At 42.1% G+C, this 14,645-nt stretch overlaps 1 protein-coding gene across 2 annotated transcripts in view; it reads right to left on the bottom strand.

The window, feature by feature from the left end:
* The window catches only part of DLEC1 (DLEC1 cilia and flagella associated protein), an 81,894-nt gene that overhangs the window by 31,741 nt on the left and 35,508 nt on the right, over positions 1 to 14,645 (bottom strand). The window contains exons 11-17 of one of the 2 annotated variants that reach the window (XM_040432621.1): positions 6,062 to 6,198; positions 3,895 to 3,987; positions 3,702 to 3,792; positions 3,454 to 3,607; positions 2,835 to 3,027; positions 913 to 971; positions 412 to 589 (exon numbers count right to left, since the gene is read on the bottom strand). In XM_040432621.1, coding sequence (XP_040288555.1) covers positions 412 to 589; positions 913 to 971; positions 2,835 to 3,027; positions 3,454 to 3,607; positions 3,702 to 3,792; positions 3,895 to 3,987; positions 6,062 to 6,198 — 905 coding nt within the window. The remainder of the gene's footprint in view (positions 1 to 411; positions 590 to 912; positions 972 to 2,834; positions 3,028 to 3,453; positions 3,608 to 3,701; positions 3,793 to 3,894; positions 3,988 to 6,061; positions 6,199 to 14,645) is intronic. The other variant, XM_040432622.1, reaches the window with a different exon arrangement.

The following is a 14,645-nucleotide window of genomic DNA, read 5'->3' as shown; positions in this document are numbered from 1 at the left end:
ATGCTGTTGCGCATTTCTAGCTTGGGGAGCAAATCCTGCACATGTGATCCGTTGCTAACAGCAATCCCCAGCAAAAATGCATACAATGGAGGATGCCTGCAATCCGGCATTGCCGGATGGTACCTAAATGCCCACTGGCCCCATTTACTATAATGGGGTCCGCTGAAGATCCGGATATGCAAAGAATTGGCCAAACAAAATCCTCTGCATAGTTAATGGTGCCGGCAGGGAATCAGGTACTGTCTGGCAATGCCTGATCCAGAGAACTCCTGCCGTAACAGCCTACTGGATCTCTTACCTCTAGTATGAAGCTAGCCTAAACAGATTTCCAAATGGATTAGTGAATTGTTGATGCAATCATTTCTGATGTCATTGATTCATTCATTAATTCATTCTATTACAGATACTGACCTTAAACTGTTTTCTCATAGCCGTGCCAATAAAACTTTCACCAGAAAAGATGATTGCATATGGCTCCAAAAGCACATGAAATGGCTCAGAGGTCCCTTTAAATTCCAGGTCAATGACTATGACATCTTGTATGGAAGGATTCAGCTCAGTCAAGCTGGATGGACGCTTTTCTGTGCTGCTTATAAAGAGCAAGTAAATGTATTTACTACTGCAGATACCACTTTTATTGTCACATACATTATATATTACATACAAGCAACTGGTAGAAGCAATTACATATTCACAAATATTTTTACAGCTCAAAGTCACTCCCGACGGGTATCGATGAGCCTTGGGCACTCAAGACTGTAGGTTTAAAGTTAAATAATCAGATAATTAAGACCCCCAAATTAAAACTGACTACTACAATTTGCCATTACATATCTATAGTTAATAACCTTGTAAGGAATATCTTTTAGACACCATTCCTTGGTGATACTGCAATATTATCAATATTCTTACCTTGGAGGGGCTGGAACATCTTGTAATACCATCTGTGCAATACTGTGATATTCAGTGAGCTAGAAATGAATGAAATCAAGAAAAGAGTATATGTCCAGGTTCAGAGAGTGCAGTTTGGGATTTTTTATGTTTTTTTGGATCAACTGTTTGTCTTCATATGTAAAAATTCAGGGCTCAGTTGCTTAGATAGTCAAAGTTGCAATGACAAATATGTTAACAGTTTTGATAATAGGATCAGAAAATGCAATTGCTTTCATTTGAAATAAAATTTGACATCATTTTGAATTTTAATTTTCCTTTACATCTCTTTACTATTTTCGACAGCGTAAATGTTATTGCAATATACTGTAGAATACTTTCCAAGCGTAAATCCGTATCATATGCTATGATCACTGAATTACAAAGCATGTAATGCTGGTGTATAACTGCAGGATGAGATTACGCTTTTGACCTTCATGGCCACTATTTAACATCTGTGCATTATATTATATTAACATACACCGACGAGCAGAAAGGTAACAATGTTTTGAACTTTTGACTTTCAGGCTCCATATCTCATCATCATTCACTACAGCTTCGAATGTGAGACTAACATCATTTTATAGACAATCATCTTGGCTATCTCATATATAAATTGGACTTGCAACTATTGTCCCAGATGCCGCTATCAAAGAGCTGGATGATACTGTTTCTCTTTTCTGAATCAACCTAATAACTCACTGAGGTATTAGGGAATGTGACAACAGGTTGTAATTTGTAGTATAAAAGAAGAAAATGATTGTTCCACCACCAGGAGCAAAACAGTAACAATGCAGTTACATGACAATAATCTGCAGAATTAAAGGGGTTCTGCAGTTTTTTTAAACTGATGATCTATCCTCTGGATAGATCATCAGCATCTGATCGGCGGGGGTCCGACACTCGGGACCCCTGCCAATCAGCTGTTTGAGAAGGCAGCGGCGCTGGCAGTAGCGCCGCGGCCTTCTCGCTGTTTACTGCAGTGATGTCACGACTAGTATCAATGGCCTGGGCAGGGCTAAGCTCTGTTCACTTGAATGGAGCTTAGCCGCTCCTAGGCCAGTGATACTAGTCGTGACGTCACTGGGCCTGCGGTAAACAGCGTGAAGGACGCGGCACTACTGCCAGGGCTGCTGCCTTCTCAAACAGCTGATCGGCAGGGGTCCCGGGTGTCGGACCCCCGCCGATCAGATGCTGATGATCTATCCAGAGGATAGATCATCAGTTTAAAAAACCTGCAGAACCCCTTTAATCATATGCTAAAAGTCCAATTTATGTATGAGATAGCCAAGATGATTGTCTATAAAATGATGGTAGTCTCACGTTCAAAGCTGTAGTGGATGGTGGATATGAAGTCAAAAGTTAAAACCATTGTTACCTTTTTGCCCCTCAGTGTATATTATTGTATAAGTGGTACAGAGAGTCTCAGACATATTCATTACATTATACAGTACATTCTACTTACATGCTAATCGGGATGAGACTCTGTCCAAATGATATGGAAAATCCAATGAAAAACTTTTGGGAAAACATACATGCATCTTTAGGAGAAGAAATCCATTTTGATGTGGACCAGTCTTAAGACTAAGAAATCAAATGTCCTCCTAAGCATTGGCCATAGATACCTTTTTAATGTTGGATGAACCAGTTGTGTATTGGGGGAACTTCTAATGGCCGATATAGGGGTACAGATGGATCAGACTGTTGGATTTGAATATGCCTGATAATGTTGCTCTCAGGTAAAAGAGGAGCCTGGATGTGAATTTTTCCCTTCTCCCCATTCATCTGAGCCTTTGGTTGGCAGCTATTAAAAGTGTGTGAACAGACCTTGGCATGTGTTCTGTTCAAATAACAAAAAGAAAAAACAACCCTAGCAACACTTCCATTGCTGTTGTTCCTCGTACCTCAGTTGGAGTATAAGTCACCATGAAGATGTGGTCCTTGTGAGGCTGCAGAATGCCCTGTAATGGACTAACAGTGAAAGCTGTATGTTCATCTATATTGTACTGGATTTTGGTCATATCTGACTGCTCTTCTGATTGTAAAACTTGTAGATGCGGCTTCACTATCTGCCAGTAGAATGGAAGTTCCACATGTCTGTAAATAATTTGGCAAAGATAAAAGTTAGTTTCTGGTAACTTAATCCAAGACACACCAAAGCATGACCTCGTTGATATACTTGTGGATAATATACATGGCGAGACCCATTCAGTTTTAAAGGTGTAAATACATAGAAGTAGACTATTCATCTGCTATGGAGCCCAGCAATGGTTGATCTTATTCTCCTTTGCTACAGGATGGAGAGAATCTGCACAAGACTATTCTCTCGAGGGGAAGTGAATTATTGGATCAGAAATTGGGCCTGGAAATGGTGTGGAGAGAATCACTTTTTGTCTGAGGTGGTAGAACCCAACACAGTAATCGGGGGAAAGATGCATTTTGATCTTTGCAATGAGGCCCCTGCTCAGTGTAAAATTTTCAGTGCAACAAGGGCATGGTGGAAAATGGGATAAATGCACTTACGTTGTGTTTCTGACAACAAAGCTCTTCTGCTCTATAGAATGTAAGTTTGTACTTTGAAACTGCACCAAATGTTCAGTAGAAGCATCTGCAAGTTCAACTATATTCTTGCCATCACTGCTGGATACCAGCTGCAACCCTAAAAGTTCTCCATATGCTTGAACACAAAAAAAGAGATACATGAATGGTCAGTGTATAAGAAACAGTTATTCATATGGTTGTACATAAAACAGTATTCATAAATAGCCCACCGGTTACTGTGATATCCTTGACTTGGCAGTTATCACACACAATTGTAAAAACCTGGCTGTAGGCTTCAGGGGATAAAGGGAAGAAGATGACCTGGAAAAAAGCAGTACAAATGATATAATACTGCTAAATAATCTTAAACATTGATCATTTTAGGCTGTCTGCACCCAGGTGTTAGCAGATTTATTTACTAACCTCGATAATGGTTTCTTGACCAGGATATAATTCAAACATGGCAGGTCGGATGCAAAATGGTATCTTCTCCACAAATCCTGCATTTGCAACTGTCTAACAAAAAAAACAAAAACAAAAACAGATATTAACATATGATTAATCAATGTCCTCAAATTCAAAATATGTAAAAAAAAAAGTTCTGAAGAACATCTGAACATCTCAGGACCTACTGATGTGACTTAGGGCAGTAAAGGGCAACTGTGCCAAATGAAGAAAAATATTGCTGTTGTTTATCATTATATTACAGGGGTATTCCTTGAATCATTTTCTTACGAAAAGCCCTGAAAGACTTTTAGTAGCTGTTATAAAATCTGCGTCCCCATTTCTTCTCACCACACAACCGTAGGGAAACATTAGTGCTGTTGCTTCATTCAAAGCCTAAAGGGCTGATGAAAACAGTCAAGTATGACTCTGCTATTTCTGTAAGCTTCACAGACACAGAATGGAGTAGCAGGGCACCGGCTCAATAGCGGCTTCTCCTCAAGGGACCCTGTTCTAGTGACAAAGGGTTGCGGGGTGCCAGGCCAGCAATCATACATTTAGCACTATCCACAGAACAGTTTAAATAAATATAGTTTGTCTGCAAACCCCTTTAGGCTACTTTCCCACTAGCCTTTTTGCTGGATCCGGTAGGGTTCAGCAAAAACGCTTCCGTTACTGATAATACAACCGGCTGCATCCGTTATGAACGAATCCGGTTGTATTATCTTTAACATAGCCAAGACGGATCAGTCATGAACTCCATTGAAAGTCAATGGGGGACGGATCCATTTTCTATTGTGTCAGAGAAAACGGATCCAACCCCATTGACTTGCATTGTGGGTCATGACGGATCCGTCTTACTCCGCATCCCAGGACGGAAAGCAAACTACAACATGTTGCAGTTTGCTCTCCGGTATGAGAACGGAACGGAATGCATTTTGGAGCAGTCCGTTCTGTTCAGTTACATTTGTCCCCATTGATAATGAAAGGGGACAAAACGGAAGCGGTTTTTCCGGTATAAAGACCCTATGACGGATCTCAATACCGGAAAATGTTGAAAGTAATGACAGCTTCTCGTTAAGAGCTGTGACACCATTAGTAGGCCAGAGATATGGAAAAACGACATACCGTAATGTGTAAGTATTCTAAACAAAGCAATCTCACTATAAAAATACATTATTTTTATACAGAATGGAGGAACAGAGGATCGTCTGGTACTTTGGTGAGCCAGTCCGACCCTGGCTATAGGTGGTCAAAGTATCCAGAAGCTTTGAGCTATGCCTTTTGTGCAAATTCTTCCAGGTTTGTTGCTGGACAGTTGAATGAAGAACTTACAGAGTACAAGATACTGAAATTTTACCTTAGCAGTATGATTTACTTTTCTTTACTGCACATTATCTAACTTTTGATTGTTGGCATGGCCTGTGACCAGTTGTAAAGCATTGTCATCACTATACTACGTCTGGTGAGGCCCCAGTAGAACAAGATTGAGTAACCTTAATTTAATATATTTCGAAGGTTAAGGGTACTTTCACACTAGCGTTTTTCTTTTCCGGCGCTGAGTTCCGTCCTAGGGGCTCAAATCCGGAAAAGAACTGATCAGTTTTATCCCCATGCATTCTGAATGGAGAGTCCGTCCTTCAGGATGCATCAGGATGTCTTCAGTTCAGTCTTTTTGACTGATCAGGCTTTTCAGAAAAACGTAGCATGTTGTATTTTTACCTCCGGCCAAAAATCCTGAACACTTTGACTGAACGCCGGATCCGGTCTTTTTCCCATTGACTTGCATTATTGCCGGATCTGGCGCCGTGGGTTCAGTCAAACCGGATCCGTCTTTTGCATGTTAAACCCGAAAAATGTGAAAAAAAAAAAGTTAAAGTCCATAAATGGCGGATCCGTTTTTTCCAATGCATTTTTTCATTGTGATCAAAATCCTGATCAGGATTCAAATGTAATCCGTTTTCACATGTTTTTCCGGATCCGGCGGGCAGTTCCGGTGTCGGAATTGAACGCCGGATTAAAACAACGCTAGTGTGAAAGTAGCCTTAGATGACTAAATTCCTCACAAGCAAGATTCACAAACATTACAGAAATCACCAGTTTTAATAAACAAGTATAAATAGCTGGTGAAAAAAAAAAAACATACTCTAAAATTTGCTGGAGGCCAAACACTTTTGGGCATAATGCAGAATCTTCCGCGACTCATGCCTTCATTTCTGCAGAGGCATTCAATGAGCTTCACTCCACCAACCAAGCAAGGACCACAGTCCAGAGTCCGGGGCACTGCACAAGACATGAACATTTAGTCATTTAAATAAAGAAACTGCTATTTTCAAAGATAATATACAAGTTTGCACTGATCACAATGAGTTTAAAAAAAACAGAGCTGAATAATGATTGAAATGAGCGGAAAGAGACGTAGTGAATGCCACTGGGGTATAATAAAATTTTGTTCCAGTGGCAAACAATTTCTTCCTTCCTGACATTGTTCTGTGGAAATTTATATGACTGTAATTTTCATTATTTCTCTTTTTTTTAAAAAGGAAAGCCACTGGCTGAGTAGAGGAAACAAGGTGCAGGATATTGTCACTGGATGATATACCTGCGATGTACATTGATTTGCCAGAACCGTTTATAAAAGGAGAAGATCAGCGCAATAACTATTATTCCCCAATTTACAATGCCTTTGGAAAGTCTTCAGACCCTTTCATTTTTTTCACATTTTATGTTGTGGTCTTGTATTGAAATAAATAAATTAACCCTTTCAGCCCAGGGGGGTTTTTCATTTTTGCGTTTTCGTTTTTTCCTCCCTGCCTTTCTGGGGCCATAACTTTTTTATTCCTCCCATTTACATAGCCGTATGAGGGCTTGTTTTTTGTGGGAAAAGTTGCACTTTCTAACTCCACCTTTTAATATTGCATAAAATGTAGTGGGGAGCTGGAAGAAAATTCCAAATGGGGTGAAATTGGAAAAAAAAAATTCCATTCCACAACAGTTGTATGGGTTTTGTTTTTACGGCGTTCTGTATACAGTTAAACTGATCTGTTACTTTCATTATCCAGCTCAGTATGATTATGGCGATACCACATTGGTATAGCTTTTCTTACAATTTAAGGCCTCTTTCCCACGGGCGTGTGCGCCCCGTGGTCGTGCTGCGGCCCGCAAAATGCGGGCCGCAATGCACGAGTACAGTCCGTGGGGCAGCCGCAGCGGATCCGGCCGTTCCGCAAAAAGATAGGACATGTTCTATCTTTTTGCGGAATGGAAGTACGGGACGAAACCCCACGGTAGCACTCCGTAGTGCTTCCGTAGGGTTCCGTTTCGTGGTTCCGTTCCGCATCTCCGGATTTGCGGAACCACTGAAGTGAATAAATCTGCATCCGTGATGCGGAATGCCCACGGAACGGCACCCGTGTATTGCGGATTCGCAAATGCGGTCCGCAATACAGCAACGCCCGTGGTAAAGAGGCCTAATACAGAAAATAATACTGAAAAATAAAACTTCGATTTTTTTTTTTCTTTTCATCTCCATATTCTGACCCCTATAACTTTTTTGTAGTTATGTGTACGGAGCTGTATCATTCTTTGTGGGGCGATCTATACTTTTCATTGATACTTTTCTGGGGTGTGTAAGACTTTTCGGTCACTTTTAATTTTTATTTTTTGTGGGAGGGGAACTAACCAAAAAACAGCAAATTGGCCTTTTTTACCGTTTCACCGTTTGCCGTATGGGAAAAAATATTTTTATATTTTAATAGTACGGGCGTTTTCGCATGCAGCGATACCCATTATGTGTATTTTTATTGCTGTTTACATTTTTTATTTACATTTGAAGTAAAGTGGGTGATTAGAATTTTTATATTTTTTGAATTTTTTATTTTTAAAACTTTTTTTTTACACTATTTTATAGTTCCCATAGGGAACTATAACAAGCAGTCATCAGATTGCTTCTCTTATACACTCCAATGCATTAGCATTGGAGTATATAAGAAATACAATGTATTTCTATGGGGATCCATAGGAACTAATGTGCTGCAGCTTCAGTCTATATTCCAGAGGATTGAAGCTGCCTCACAATGCCTCTGGCTCCTCCAGTACCGCTGAGGGGAGCCGGAGCACACCCGGAAGCGTGCACTTTCAGGTTTTAGAGCATTCAGATGCCGTGGTCACATTTGAACAAGGCATCTGAAGTGTTAAAAGTATGTGATTGCTTAGAGCATTATTTCCGCGATGGGGACGCAACCAAATGGAACGGAATGCATTCTGGTGCACTCCGTTTCATTAAGTTCAGTTTTGTCCCCATTGACAATTAATGAGGACAAAGTGGATGCGTTTCCCCCCGCTATTGAGATCCTGTGACGGATCTTAATAGCGGAAAGGGAAAGCGCAAGTTTGAAAGTAGCCTAATTAATCAGGAGATTGAGGGCTTTGTAATAGAGGTGAGCAAGAACCAAATGGTTACTCTGGTGAGCTCCAAAGTTCCTGTGTGCAGACAGGAGAAACTTCTAGAATAGGGATGCTCAACCTGCGGCCCTCCAGCTGTTGTAAAACTACAACTCCCACGATGCACTGCTGTAGGCTGATAGCTGTAAGCTGTCCGGGCATGATGGGAGTTGTAGTTTTGCAACAGCTGGAGGGCCACAGGTTGGGCATCACTGTTCTAGAAGGTTAACCATCAGCAACACTCCACCAATCTGGACTTTATGGCAGAGTGTTCAGAAAGAAGCCTCTCCTCAGTGAAAGACACATGAAATCCCACCTGGAGTTTAAAAAAAAGCACCTAAAGGATTCTCAGACTGTGAGAACCAAAATACTTTTTGGCCTCAAACGTAAGCATCATGTCTGGAGGAAACCAAGCACTGCTCATTACCTGCCCAATACCATCCCTACAGTGAAGCATGCTGTGGGTGTCTTTGGGACAGAAAGACTGGTCAGGATTGAAGGAAAGCTGAATGGAGGAAATTTCAGAGATATTTTTAAAGGGCTTCTCTGGGAATTAAGAAAATGAAAATACTTAAATATTCCTTTATTGTAAATATATTCCCAAATACACTTTTTATTAGTTATAATTGCTTGTTTTGCCTATGGAGCAAACATTAGAAAAAATAAAATGGCCGCCATTCTATTAGCACACACAAAACCTGTTCTAATCACACAAGAGGACCACTTACTTCACAACGCTGAGCTAAAGAGCTGCCTTATCCTCCTCTCTGCTCTACTTGTCAGGGATTATGATCCTCAATACAGCTGATCTTTAGCTGCATCTCTGTGGGAACAGAGTTCATGAGGAGACATGAAGTACAGAGAGGACAGATAGAACAGACTGTGGTAATGTGGGGCTGTGGTAATGGAGACTGCATACATGGTAATGGAGACTGCATACACATACTGCTGCTCATCAGCCACAGTCCCACCATTCTCTCTGTACTTCATGTCTCCCCATGAACTCCATTCCACAGAGATTCAGCTGAAGATCTTATCAGCTGTATTCAGGGCCATAATCCATGACAAGTAGAAGAGTGGGTGAGTCCTGCTGTATGATTAGGATAGGTTTTGTGTGTTCTAATAGGATTGCGGCAATGTTTTGTCCCCTGATGATTGCTCCCTAGACAAAACAAGCCATTATAACTAATGAAAGTTATTTGGGAATATATTTATAATTAGGGATGAGTGAATCTAAACATCCGAAGTCGATTTGCATAAAACTTCGGTCCACGTGAGACTTTGCGAAGTAATAACTTTGGCTCATCTGAGCCAATACATTCTAAGGCCTCTTTCACACGACCGTATGGCTTTTTCAGTGTTTTGCGGTCCGTTTTAACCACCTCCGGACCGCCGAACGCAGCGGCGCGTCCTGGAGGTGGTTGATTGATTCCTCCTAGACGCATATACGTGTCCTCTCGCGAGATGCGAGATTTCCTGTGAACGCGCGCACACAGGCGCGCGTGTTCACAGGATCGGGAGGTAAGCGAGTGGATCTCCAGCCTGCCAGCGGCGATCGTTCGCTGGCAGGCTGGAGATGTGATTTTTTTAACCCCTAACAGGTATATTAGACGCTGTTTTGATAACAGCGTCTAATATACCTGCTACCTGGTCCTCTGGTGGTCCCTTTTGTTTTGATCGACCACCAGAGGACACAGGTAGCTCAGTAAAGTAGCACCAAACACCACTACACTACACTACACCCCCCCTGTCACTTATTAACCCCTTATTCACCCCTGATCACCCCTGATCACCCCATATAGACTCCCTGATCACCCCCCTGTCATTGATCACCCCCCTGTCATTGATCACCCCCCTGTAAGGCTCCATTCAGACGTCCGTATGATTTTTACGGATCCACTGATAGATGGATCGGATCCGCAAAACACATACGGACGTCTGAATGGAGCCTTACAGGGGGGTGATCAATGACGGGGGTGATCACCCCATATAGACTCCCTGATCACCCCCCTGTCATTGATCACCCCCCTGTCATTGATCACTCCCCTGTAAGGCTCCATTCAGACGTCCGTATGATTTTTACGGATCCACTGATACATGGATCGGATCCGCAAAACACATACGGACATCTGAATGGAGCCTTATAGGAGAGTGATCAATGACAGGGGGGTGATCACCCCATATAGACTCCCTGGTCACCCCCCTGTCATTGATCACCCCCCTGTCATTGATCACCCCCCTGTCATTGATCACCCCCCTGTAAGGCTGCATTCAGATGTCCGTATGATTTTTACGGATCCACTGATAGATGGATCGGATCCGCAAAACACATACGGACGTCTGAATGGAGCCTTACAGGGGGGTGATCAATGACGGGGGTGATCACCCCATATAGACTCCCTGATCCCCCCCCTGTCATTGATCACCCCCCTGTCATTGATCACTCCCCTGTAAGGCTCCATTCAGACGTCCATATGATTTTTACGGATCCACTGATACATGGATCGGATCCGCAAAACACATACGGACATCGGAATGGAGCCATATAGGGGAGTGATCAATGACAGGGGGGTGATCACCCCATATAGACTCCCTGGTCACCCCCCTGTCATTGATCACCCCCCTGTGATTGATCACCCCCCTGTAAGGCTGCATTCAGATGTCCGTATGATTTTTACGGATCCACTGATAGATGGATCGGATCCGCAAAACACATATGGACGTCTGAATGGAGCCTTACAGGGGGGTGATCACCCCATATAGACTCCCTGATCACCCCCCTGTCATTGATCACCCCCCTGTCATTGATCACTCCCCTGTAAGGCTCCATTCAGACGTCCGCATGATTTTTACAGATCCACTGATACATGGATCGGATCCGCAAAACACATACAGACGTCTGAATGGAGCCTTACAGGGGGGTGATCACCCCATATAGACTCCCTGATCACCCCCCTGTCATTGATCACCCCCCTGTCATTGATCACTCCCCTGTAAGGCTCCATTCAGACGTCCGTATGATTTTTACAGATCCACTGATACATGGATCGGATCCGCAAAACACATACAGACGTCTGAATGGAGCCTTACAGGGGGGTGATCACCCCATATAGACTCCCTGGTCACCCCCCTGTCATTGATCACCCCCCTGTCATTGATCACCCCCTGTCATTGATCACCCCCCTGTAAGGCTGCATTCAGATGTCCATATGTTTTTTACGGATCCACGGATACATGGATCGGATCCGCAAAACACATACGGACATCTGAATGGAGCCTTATAGGGGGGTGATCAATGACAGGGGGGTGATCACCCCATATAGACTCCCTGGTCACCCCCCTGTCATTGGTCACCCCCCTGTCATTGATCACCCCCCTGTAAGGCTGCATTCAGATGTCCGTATGTTTTTTACGGATCCACGGATACATGGATCGGATCCGCAAAACAGATACAGACATCTGAATGGAGCCTTATAGGGGGGTGATCAATGACAGGGGGGTGATCACCCCATATAGACTCCCTGGTCACCCCCCTGTCATTGATCACACCCTGTCATTGATCACCCCCCTGTAAGGCTCCATTCAGACATTTTTTTGGCCCAAGTTAGCGGAAATTTATTTTTTTTTCTTACAAAGTCTCATATTCCACTAACTTGTGTCAAAAAATAAAATCTCACATGAAGTCACCAAACCCCTCACGGAATCCAAATGCGTAAAAATTTATATTCCAGACTTCTTCTCACACTTTAGGGCCCCTAGAATTCCAGGGCAGTATAAATACCCCACATGTGACCCCATTTCGGAAAGAAGACACCCCAAGGTATTCCGTGAGGGGTATATTGAGTCCATGAAAGATTGAAATATTTGTCCCAAGTTAGCGGAAAGGGAGACTTTGTGAGAAAAAAAAATAAAAAATCAATTTCCGCTAACTTGTGCCAAAAAAAAAAAAATTATATGAACTCGCCATGCCCCTCATTGAATACCTTGGGGTGTCTTCTTTCCAAAATGGGGTCACATGTGGGGTATTTATACTGCCCTGGCATTTTAGGGGCCCTAAAGCGTGAGAAGAAGTCTGGGATCCAAATGTCTAAAAATGCCCTCATAAAAGGAATGTGGGCCCCTTTGCGCATCTAGGCTGCAAAAAAGTGTCACACATCTGGTATCGCCGTACTCAGGAGAAGTTGGGCAATGTGTTTTGGGGTGTCATTTTACATATACCCATGCTGGGTGAGATAAATATCTTGGTCAAATGCCAACTTTGTATAAAAAATGGGAAAAGTTGTCTTTTGCCGAGATATTTCTCTCACCCAGCATGAGTATATGTAAAAAGACACCCTAAAACACATTGCCCAACTTCTCCTGAGTACGGCGATACCACATGTGTGACACTTTTTTGCAGCCTAGGTGGAAAAAGGGGCCCACATTCCAAAGAGCACCTTTAGGATTTCACCGGCCATTTTTTACAGATTCTGATTTCAAACTACTTACCACACATTAGGGCCCCTAGAATGCCAGGGCAGTATAACTACCCCACAAGTGACCCCATTTTGGAAAGAAGACACCCCAAGGTATTCCGTGAGGGGCATGGCGAGTTCCTAGAATTTTTTATTTTTTGTCACAAGTTAGCGGAAAATTATGATTTTTTTTTTAATTTTTTTTTTCTTACAAAGTCTCATATTCCACTAACTTGTGACAAAAAATAAAAACTTCCATGAACTCACTATGCCCATCACGAAATACCTTGGGGTGTCTTCTTTCTAAAATGGGGTCACTTGTGGGGTAGTTATACTGCCCTGGCATTTTAGGGGCCCGAATGCGTGAGAAGTAGTTTGAAATCAAAATCTGTAAAAAATGACCGGTGAAATCCGAAAGTGGCTCTTTGGAATGTGGGCTCCTTTGCCCACCTAGGCTGCAAAAAAGTGTCACACATCTGGTATTGCCGTACTCAGGAGAAGTTGGGCAATGTGTTTTGGGGTGTCATTTTACATATACCCATGCTGGGTGAGATAAATATCTCGGTTTTTGTATAAAAAAATTGGAAAAGTTGTCTTTTGCCAAGATATTTCTCTCATCCAGCATGGGTATATGTAAAATGACACCCCAAAACACATTGCCCAACTTCTCCTGAGTACGGTGATTTTACATATACCCATGCTGGGTGAGATAAATATCTTGGTCAATTGCCAACTTTGTATAAAAAAAATGGGAAAAGTTGTCTTTTGCCAAGATATTTCTCTCACCCAGCATGGGTATATGTAAAATGACACCCCAAAACACATTGCCCAACTTCTCCTGAGTACGGCAATACCAGATGTGTGACACTTTTTTGCAGCCTAGGTGGGCAAAGGGGCCCACATTCCAAAGCGCACTTTTTGGATTTCACCGGCCATTTTTTACAGATTTTGATTTCAAACTACTTCGCACGCATTTGGGCCCCTAAAATGCCAGGGCAGTATAACTACCCCACAAGTGACCACATTTTGGAAAGAAGACACCCCAAGGTATTTCGTGATGGGCATAGTGAGTTCATGGAAGTTTTTATTTCCGCTAACTTGTGACAAAAAATAAAAACTTCTATGAACTCACTATGCCCATCAGCGAATACCTTAGGGTGTCTACTTTCCGAAATGGGGTCATTTGTGGGGTGTTTGTACTGTCTGGGCATTGTAGAACCTCAGGAAACATGACAGGTGCTCAGAAAGTCAGAGCTGCTTCAAAAAGCGGAAATTCACATTTTTGTACCATAGTTTGTAAACGCTATAACTTTTACCCAAACCATTTTTTTTTTACCCAAACATTTTTTTTTTATCAAAGACATGTAGAACAATAAATTTAGAGAAAAATTTATATATGGATGTCGTTTTTTTTTGCAAAATTTTACAACTGAAAGTGAAAAATTTCATTTTTTTGCAAAAAAATCGTTCAATTTCGATTAATAACAAAAAAAGTAAAAATGTCAGCAGCAATGAAATACCACCAAATGAAAGCTCTATTAGTGAGAAGAAAAGGAGGTAAAATTCATTTGGGTGGTAAGTTGCATGACCGAGCAATACACGGTCAAAGTAGTGTAGTACAGAATTGTAAAAAGTCATTAAGGGTGTTTAAGCTAAGGGGGCTGAGGTTGTTAAACGGATCCGTTGTTCCGTTTTTTTTTTCCGTTGTGTTTCCGTTTCTGTTCCGTTTTTCCGTATGGCATATACAGTATACAGTAATTTCATAGAAAAAATTGGGCTGGGCATAACATTCAATAGATGGTTCCGCAAAAAACGGAACGGATACGGAAGACA

This window comes from Bufo bufo, chromosome 5 (genome assembly GCF_905171765.1).
Source record: "Bufo bufo chromosome 5, aBufBuf1.1, whole genome shotgun sequence".
NCBI classification, from domain to species: Eukaryota; Metazoa; Chordata; class Amphibia; order Anura; family Bufonidae; genus Bufo; species Bufo bufo.
This window is presented reverse-complemented; position numbering and strand designations above follow the sequence as displayed.